At 37.1% G+C, this 9,976-nt stretch overlaps 3 protein-coding genes across 4 annotated transcripts in view; 1 reads left to right on the forward strand and 2 right to left on the reverse strand.

The window, feature by feature from the left end:
• The first annotated feature begins 4,277 nt into the window (after nucleotides 1–4,277).
• LOC108368173 (putative nuclease HARBI1) lies at nucleotides 4,278–5,342 on the forward strand. The gene is made up of 3 exons (XM_017622964.1): nucleotides 4,278–4,654; nucleotides 4,732–4,876; nucleotides 4,939–5,342. Exons 1-3 carry the CDS (start codon nucleotides 4,388–4,390, stop codon nucleotides 5,340–5,342), a joined length of 816 nt encoding a protein of 271 aa, XP_017478453.1. The 5' UTR covers nucleotides 4,278–4,387.
• Nucleotides 5,240–9,976, reverse strand: part of LOC108368277 (uncharacterized) — a 16,524-nt gene continuing 11,787 nt past the window's right edge. For both annotated transcript variants that reach the window (XM_017623119.1, XM_017623113.1), the window contains exon 5: nucleotides 5,240–5,250. The gene's annotated coding sequence lies outside the window, so the exon portion shown is untranslated. The remainder of the gene's footprint in view (nucleotides 5,251–9,976) is intronic.
• LOC108368285 (putative nuclease HARBI1) lies at nucleotides 6,542–7,255 on the reverse strand. The gene is made up of 3 exons (XM_017623129.1): nucleotides 7,228–7,255; nucleotides 7,008–7,152; nucleotides 6,542–6,945 (listed from the first exon to the last, which is right to left on the reverse strand). The coding sequence occupies exons 1-3, from the start codon at nucleotides 7,231–7,233 to the stop codon at nucleotides 6,569–6,571; spliced, it is 528 nt and encodes a 175-aa protein (XP_017478618.1). The 5' UTR covers nucleotides 7,234–7,255; the 3' UTR covers nucleotides 6,542–6,568.

Below are 9,976 nucleotides of genomic sequence, written 5' to 3' on the forward strand. Positions count from 1 at the left end.
ATCCTTATAAAAATATATGTGTATGCCCCAACCCCATATGCTCTCCCGTCAATTAGCTTGAATAAAATCGCCCCACTAATTGCCGCCATTCGACCATACATATCCTTACAGATGGAGATGGAAATCGACACCGGCAGTAGTCCGAAACCAGCACCTAGACCAGCATCCAGACCAGCACCCAGACCTGCACCTCAACCAGCACCTCGCCACACGCGACTGTCGACAACGGTGGCACCGCCTGACCCGGTCGCCGAACCGCCACCGAAGAAGGACGACTATCAACGATGCCGATTATGTGCTCGGCATCACGCGCTGCGTGCCTGTGGAGTTTTTCGGGCGATGCAACCTAGGCAGCGATACCTTGTCGCACAAGCGCATGGCTTTTGCACGAATTGCCTTGCATTGTCCCACCAACGCAAGGAGTGCTCATCAGCCGCAGCCTGTAGACTCTGTGGACAGCTACACCACACACTCCTCCATCGAAGCTCGATTCGCTCCAAACCGCCCAAGCAGCGCCCAGTAGGCAACCATTGCACGGAACCACCAAAGCAGCGCCACGGAGGCAGAAAGCGTATGCCACCACCGAAGCAGCGCCGTCCAACCAGTAGTCGCAAGAAGTCACCACCGTCGCCCACACAAGCAATTAATGGTAAAACTACTAAATTCTTGGTACAAAACGCGATCCGAACGCTGAAGGAGGTTCAGAGCAGCCTAGCCGCTTAGTGCGCCTAGAGGGGGCAGGATGTCCAAGCGAGGCCGCCGTGTTTAGCATTTAGATTTGTAAAAAATGCTTAACTTGTAAAAAACATATAACTTTGTATAACCAAACTGTTCTGAATTCAAATTTCCATTATTATTCATTCAAATGAAATATCGTAAATGAAATATCGTAAATGAAGTATGAAATGTTAATTAGTATCACATGGAAACATCGGTGTCAGCACAATTCAGCACTTTGACATACAGTGAGTCACAGTCAAAGTGAGCCACACTATCTAGTTAACAGAATTATGTGAAAAAATAATGAAAAACAACACAGATTGAAACAACTTTTATGTTCATTTATTGTTTGAATATTAAGCTTCAGTAATTCATCACGTACATAAAATATTTCCTTTGTTTACTATAAAAAAATCAACAAAAACTAAAATAATTCATAAATCTATGTCACAGTGAAAGTGAGCCACCTAAACCAAAATTAACTTAAATAACAAATTAATATTTTGTTGGGCCTCCTTTCGCAGAAATTACGGCTTGTAAACGTCTTGGCATTGATTCTAGCAAACCGCAGGTATATGTTGATGGAATTGCATGCCACTCCGCTTGTAAGGCATCTAAAAGGCCCTTTTTCGACGAAATACTATGTTTTCGCACGTTTTGGTCAAGACGAGCCCACAAGTTTTCTATTATATTTAAATCTGGAGATTGTGGGGGTACTTCCAGTACATGGGGACAATTATATAGTAGCCTTTCCCGCGCAACAAAGGATTTATGCTTGGGATCATTGTCCTGGTAAAAATAAAAGTCTCCTTCGATGCCTAGTCTTTCAACACTTGGCTTAACATTTTGCTTTAAAATGTCTATATAAACATATTTATTCATAATGCCTGGAATATGTTGCAGATTTCCAGTGCCACCACCTGCCATGCAGCCCCAAACCATGACAGAGCCACCGCCGTGCTTCATACTGGGAGTAAGGTTTTGCTGCTGAAACTCGGAGTTCTTTTGCCTCCATACCATCTTCTTACCGTCTGAGCCAAATAACTTAAATTTACTTTCGTCGGTAAATAGAACCTAAAACAAAATATTACTATAGCCTCAAAAGTGTATTCTACCGTTATATACCTTTTGCCAGAAATGCATATCTTTATGAACATATTTGCGCGCAAACTCCAGCCGTTTTTTACGGTTTTTATTGCTAATAAAAGGCTTGTTTCTGGCCGTTCGTCCATTATAGCCGTGCTTTCTGAGGACCCTTCTTACAGTTTCGGGATTAACGTGGATATTTAATTGATTTTCAACCACCTCTGTCAATTTTGGGGCACTTAGATGAGGATTTTTCTTGATTTCCCGTATAATAAATGCCTCATCTCTTTCCGAAAACGCCTTTTTTTTGCTCTCCCTCTGCTTGTTTACTATTCTTCCCCCTCTAATAAAGCGATGTATGATGTGCTGGACAGTTCCTCGACTTTTATTCACATATTCTGCAATATCTCTTTGAGATTTTCGCTTTTTGTGAAGTTCAATTATTAACTCTCTAATTTCAATACTTGTTTGTCGACCCATCTTCACTTATTGCTTGTTAATACACAACTAATGAACCAACAATAAGATGCGAGCAAAAATTTATATCCGAAAATAGATATACCGTTATTTTAAAAGAAACAACATTAGGTGGCTCACTTTGAGTGTGACGCGAGTTGCCCCACTTGTTTTTGTTTTTTTTTATTACTCCTACTTCGATTGCGAGCAAAAACAAAAAATACCGTTAGAATGCAAGCAAACATACTTACTTTTAAAACTAAATAAGAAATAAAGGGTGTAAGGGAGTTTTTACAAAGGTTATTTTAACAAATATTTTCAAATAAGTGGTGGCTCACTTTCACTGTGACTCACTGTAAGTCTACAGACTCAGCGCTGTATGTATACCTATGTATGCAGACACATAAAAAACATACAAATTTTTCATCGGAAAAAATTCCTTGTCGTCCACGCATCGTGATCTCGCTCGTTTTGTGCTCCACCGACAGTGCCCTATAGTCACTATTTAATTGTAAAACGCATTTTTGAAATTCTCAAATAAACATTTTATTATTAAATTGAATCGGTTTGCGTGTCATCCCTTTTGCAAGTTGCAAGGTGTATTTGCTACCAGTGTTGGTGCACAGCAATAGATTTTGTTGTGTAAAACTAGACTTTCGCGCGTGCGAACTACTACTCGCGAGTTCATCGCCTCCGTTCGGTCAACCAACTGCTGCCACAAGTCCGTCATCGACCGGAGTCGCCCTGCCATCGAGCTGAGGCTATCGCTTTCCCGCATCCAGCCGCCTGCCAGCCTACCATTCGTCCAGCCGCCGACTCATCTTCCAGGCGCCAGCTAATCCACCAACCATCCAATCGACCGCCAGTCCACCAGCCGCCCGCAAATTCATTAGCTGCTTGCATTCGATCGCCACCGCTACAACACCCAGTCTTCAGCCCTACATCCAGCTGCTACCCAAGAAAGCTACAGCCCAGACGGCTGTCAAATAAGACTAACAAGCATATAAAAGAACCAATGACAATAACGGAGACACCTCCGAAGGCATTTGATATTGTACAAATCGATACAGTCGGACCATTACCGAAGTCGATAAATGGAAACGAGTATGCAGTTATCATTATATGCGATCTAACCAAATACTTGGTAGCTATCCCAGTCCCAAGCAAACACGCAACGACAGCCGCTAAAGCCGTGTTCGAGCATTTCATCTTGATTTATGGACAAATGAAAACAATCACGACAGACATGGGCACAGAATACAAAAACAAATTATTCAAAGAACTGTGTAAATTGTTAAAAATTGAACATAAAACTTCAACACCGTACCATCATCAAACTTTGGGTACTGTAGAACGCAGTCACCGGACATTCAATGAATACATACGTTCATACATATCCAGTGACAAAGACGATTGGGATGAATACCTCAGGTATTTCGCGTATTGTTACAATACGACGCCATTTACCACACACAAATATTGCCCATTTGAACTAATATTTGCAAAAAACCGACCGAACTACGATTTCTTAAAAGAAAATAAAATCAGCCCTTTGCACAATCACGAAGCTTACGACAAAGAGGTAAAATATAGACTTCAAATAGCCCAGCAAAGAGCTAAGAAATTAGTCCAAGAGGCTAAAGAAAAGCAAAAAACGAATTATGATAAAAGTAGCTATAGTAAGGAAATAAACATAGGAGATTTAGTATTAGTTAGAGAAGAGGCCTCCCATAAGTTAGAGAATAGATATAACGGACACTACAAAGTTAAAAATATTGATAAGAATAACAATTTTACTTTAATACCACATAGCATAGGAAATAGCAATAAAAACAATAAAGAAATCATAATTCATAAGAATAGACTTAAAGCAGTATAACACCACTAGTAATAATAAAAAAAAAAACAACCAAACAATAAGCACTCCAGTTTACTCATTTGGTTAAATAGGCACACAAGCCAAATAAACAAAATATAACACATCATGTACAAAAAAAAAAAAGNTACAGAAGACCTGCTGCAGCAATGCACTCGAGCCAAATCTATTGCAAATATCTTAAAACTAGCAACAGTTCTGCGATTTTGTGCTCAGGGATCGTACCAACTGAGTATTGGGAATGAAAATATGCTTGGGCTTGCGCAGCCCACGGTGTCTGTGGTGATATCAGAAGTGCTTGATGTTTTGGAAAATTTCATTTGCCAAAGATGGATAAAATTCATCTACACAGGGGTTGAACTGCAACAAGCGAAAGCACATTTTTACAGCAAAAGCAGAATTCCAGGAATAATCGGCTGTGTTGATGGGACGCACATTAAAATTGTCGCTCCCAAGAAGGAATTCCAGCATTTATATTACAACAGAAAAGGATTCTTCAGCATTAATGCTATGGTTGTAAGTATATATATTTTCGTACATACATGCTAAGAATCTCTAATTGTAGATGTGTACACTTTTTTCTATTTTTTTAGGTTTGTGATCACACAATGAAAATAAGATACATAAATCCAAAAAATCCGGGAGCGACACATGATTCCATGGTTTTTCATATGTCATCATTGAAAGCACACTTAGAACAGCAACATCATAATGGTATTCGTAATACTTGGCTACTGGGTATGATCAAATACAAAACCTACATCTATTTCCTTTTTTTAAATTATTTTTATCCACGTTAGGTGATGCTGGTTACGCTCTAAAACCATATTTGATGACGGCGTTCAGAAATTCCGAGGAAGGATCTCCTCAAAGAACATACAACAAACAACATGCAAAAGCCAGAAATATTATAGAGCGAACAATCGGAGTTTTAAAAAATAGATTCAGATGTTTATTGCAGGCGAGAGCTCTTCATTACACTCCAAAGAAAGCTACACAAATAATAAATGTGTGCGCAGCTTTGCACAACATTTGTCAATTCTATGATGTAGGNAACATTTGTCAATTCTATAATGTAGAAATACCCGACGGAGAAGAGTTTTCAAATGAGCCTCACGACGATGATGCCGGAGTCGTTGAGATGGAATCAATTGAGAATTCAGAAGCAGAAGACATCAGAAATGAAATTTTAAGAACCTTGTAAATAACTGAAAAAGTATTAATAAAGGTATTCCAGTATCTTTTATTAAATTCATAAATATTATTGGTTTAAGATATGAAGGTACATATGCACATTAAAAATTGAATAAAAAATCACATAAATTCATGGTTTTAAAAAATCTACATACAAGTTGTTACAGCCTTTCTCAATTCATATCACAGGCAAAAAATATCATTAATTCACTTACATATATTACTTAAAGATTAATAAAGCCTTCTTAATACTACTAAAAAATTAACACTTGAATGCATTCGCTAAAAATATAATTATAAGTTATGGTTTAGGCAACATTATTTTCTTCATTTCTAAAAGTGCAACCTTTAGTTGCAGTTTTGCTTTCCGATCTTGCTGCTTTCTCATAACTTCACTTTTATAACTTTATATACTCATAATAAGGGCCCGAAACTATGTATTTGGCGAAAATACAACACGAACCCCCAGAAAAAAACGGTGCCACAAAACGGAGAGACTGAGGTTGTTGGAAGCCCAGACAAATGCCCAGAAGGCTTTTTATGAAAACGTAATTTCGAACATAAATGAAATTAAAAAAAGTGCTAGGGAAACTGAAAAATATGCAAAAAGAACGTACTACTTAAAAAAAGACTCAACCAAAGAACTTTTACAAATGAAAAAAGAAAAATTAGAAATTTATAAAAGTGAAGTTATGAGAAAGCAGCAAGATCGGAAAGCAAAATTGCAACTAAAGGTTGCACTTTTAGAAATGAAGAAAAAAATGTTGCCTAAACCATAACTTATAATTATATTTTTAGCGAATGCATTCAAGTTTTAATTTTTTAGTAGTATTAAGAAGGCTTTATTAATCTTTAAGTCATATATGTAAGTGAATTAATGATATTTTTTGCCTGTGATATGAATTGAGAAAGGCTGTAAAAACTTTTATGTAGATTTTTTAAAACCATGAATTTATGTGATTTTTTATTCAATTTTTAATGTGCATATGTACCTCGGCCGCTGTATGTCGGCCGCTGTGGTGTAGTGGTAAGCAGTGCGCGCTTCCACTCCGCAACGCCTGGGTTCAAGCCCTGGTCAAAGCAACATCGCAAAAAAATATAGAAAAAAGGTTTTTTCTTAACAGCGGTCGTCCCTCGGCAGGCAATGGCNATATGTACCTTCATATCTTAAACCAATAATATTTATGAATTTAATAAAAGAGACTGGAATACCTTTATTAATACTTTTTCAGTTATTTACAAGGTTCTTAAAATTTCATTTCTGATGTCTTCTGCTTCTGAATTCTCAATTGATTCCATCTCAACGACTCCGGCATCATCGTCGTGAGGCTCATTTGAAAACTCTTCTCCGTCGGGTATTTCTACATTATAGAATTGACAAATGTTGTGCAAAGCTGCGCACACATTTATTATTTGTGTAGCTTTCTTTGGAGTGTAATGAAGAGCTCTCGCCTGCAATAAATATCTGAATCTATTTTTTAAAACTCCGATTGTTCGCTCTATAATATTTCTGGCTTTTGCATGTTGTTTGTTGTATGTTCTTTGAGGAAATCCTTCCTCGGAATTTCTGAACGGCGTCATCAAGTATGGTTTTAGAGCGTAACCAGCATCACCTAACGTGGATAAAAATAATTTAAAAAAAGGAAATAAATGTAGGTTTTGTATTTGATCATACCCAGTAGCCAAGTATTACGAATACCATTATGATGTTGCTGTTCTAAGTGTGCTTTCAATGATGACATATGAAAAACCATGGAATCATGTGTCGCTCCCGGATTTTTTGCATTTATGTATCTTATTTTCATTGTGTGATCACAAACCTAAAAAAATACAAAAGTGTACACATCTACAATTAGAGATTCTTAGCATGTATGTACGAAAATATATATACTTACAACCATAGCATTAATGCTGAAGAATCCTTTTCTGTTCTAATATAAATGCTGGAATTCCTTCTTGGGAGCGACAATTTTAGTGTGCGTCCCATCAACACAGCCGATTATTCCTAGAATTCTGCTTTTGCTGTAAAAATGTGCTTTCGCTTGTTGCAGTTCAACCCCTGTGTATATGAATTTTATCCATCTTTGGCAAATGAAATTTTCCAAAACATCAAGCACTTCTGATATCACCACAGACACCGTGGGCTGCGCAAGCCCAAGCATATCTTCATTCCCAATACTCAGTTGGTACGATCCCTGAGCACAAAATCGCAGAACTGTTGCTAGTTTTAAGATATTTGCAATAGATTTGGCTCGAGTGCATTGCTGCAGCAGGTCTTCTGTAGCGGACAGCAGGTCCACAAACGCCTCTTTAGACAGTCGGAAGTTTTTTATAAATCTGTAGACAAATAATTATAAATATTATATAAATATGTGAAAATATATTCAAAAGGCTAGACTTACGCGGTTGAATTCATTTCTAAGGGATTGGAAGCGTCCCTTAAACGTTTTCTATTCCTGGCCAGTTCCACTAAACTCTCATCCTCTGAGGAATCGTCGAACCATAACTCCGTTGTACTCATCTTCACAAAGTTCTTATCAGCTCGCTTTATTTTTTACTTAATTTTAATTAACACAAATTTACATAAAACGTTGTAATAAACACGCTTTCTTTTCTTTTAGTTTGCTTAATATGTAAACAAAGCATCTCAGCTGTCAAAAATATACTATTGTGAACAACCTAAACGAGCGCAATTCACAATAGCGCTATTCTTCATCGAATGAGCGCCATAATACCATATGAAAATTCGTTCGCTCAGCACTTTCGACTACAGTCGAAAATCGAATGCAACTCATAATAGGGGCCTATGTTACGATGGCCGCTTCTCTCAAAAACCTTGGTACAGATTTCAGTAAAATTTGTGTAGGTTATACCTTGCATATATGATTATATAGGCTAATAGAAAACTCGTTACTAGAAACCTCGTATGGCTGCTCTGCTTTGGCCCTATGTTTATGTTATACGAATTTACTTTTCAGATGGCAACGATTTATCATTTCGAGCCGTTGCCCTCACTTAAATCGAAACGAAAACACATAGGCGCGTATTCATAGTCCAGCAACTAAGTCGAAACTAACAAAGTTGCAACTTAAATTTAAGTACCAACTTAAAATTTACCTCTATTCATAGTCGCATTTCAGACTTCTACTAAGTAGTTTCGACTTAGTTTACGATATAGCAAAATGAGTGTGAAAATGTATCGATTTTTCTTTACGATATTTTGGAAAAATTACATTTTTATTAAATAATGTCAAGTTTGATCATCCGTTTATGTAATTTTTATTTTCATTGCATGATTATGCAAAAGAATAAGGTATCATTTTCTTGTTAATTGTGTGAAATAGCCAGAACAACCGCAGTGATGTGAAGTCGATGTTTATCGAAAGCATGCTGTGAAACATACAAATAGTAGATATCTAAATGTTATGCACAAATTTACTTTAAAAGAACTAGCGTGAAACTGACTTATTATTTGAGAATTTATCTAAATTATTCCAATTATAAAATTGTGATGTAGCTTTATTCGAATTGTAATACGCATTTAATTTCATCTTCCGATTAAAATGGATCGATCTTTGTAAATTTTAATTGGAGATTATTCAATATTATCAAAATCACCCTCTACCAACTTAATTTTTACATATTTCGTCTGTTTTCCCCTTAATTTGATAAAATACTTCTTCCTAGTTCGACTTAGTTGCAGCTGCAGCCGAAACTAAATTTTAAGTTGGTACTTAGCCAGAAAAGTCGAAACTAAGGCGACTATGAATAGCTTTAGTTGTGACTTAGAATAGTTTCGACTTAGTTGAGTACTAAATATGACTATGAATATGCGCCATACTTGTTATGGTAGACGCATTTACAAAATTTGTTAAATTGTACCCAGTTAACTCTATGAGCACGAAGGACGTCTGCTGCTCTTTAGCAAAAAAACTTAAATTAATATAGGCGACCGAGGCGAGTGATTACGGACGGTGGAACGTGTTTCATCTTATATGAATTTAGTGATTTCCTGCTCAAAAATAATAGCAGTCATGTTAAAGTGGCGACGGCTTCACCACAGGCAAACGGTCAAGTCGAAAGGACGGTGTTGCCACAACATTTTTTATTTTTTACCGACATCACAAGAAAAAGCTACCAAACTCAACAAAAGATTACCAAACTTATTTTAGGTGAGAACTGTACATACATATGTCTGTACTAGAGTCCAGCGCAAGTGTATTTGCCGCATTTCGTTCAATAAGTACTCCTTGCATTGTACTCTACTCCCAACACATTGTTACTCTTTTTCCGCATACATGAACTACTCGGCGTTGAGAGAGTAAATACTTGACGTACTTGCTATTACTCCACCAAAGTACGTACTCTACTTTCTCTCATCGCGTACGAGAGATATTTGCTGCTGCCAAAAGGGAGTAGCAAATCTACTCTCTGTATACTTGTAGTACGGTAAGTACTTGCGTATTAAATTTCAATTCTGGTTGTTAGCCTACTAGTTGATATCGTTTGCAGCGCTGGTCAGTGAAATTGAAAGAGTAAAAATAGAATATGGAAATCGACGATGTAAGGAAATGTTTACGGCCTTATTTATAAAAAATAACGTAGATTTAGACAGTTGTTTAATGTGACATTTTCATAAAACTT

Source organism: Rhagoletis zephyria, unplaced genomic scaffold (genome assembly GCF_001687245.7).
Source record: "Rhagoletis zephyria isolate East Lansing unplaced genomic scaffold, Rhagoletis_zephyria_1.1 Rzeph_scaffold_00050, whole genome shotgun sequence".
Lineage (NCBI taxonomy): Eukaryota > Metazoa > Arthropoda > Insecta > Diptera > Tephritidae > Rhagoletis > Rhagoletis zephyria.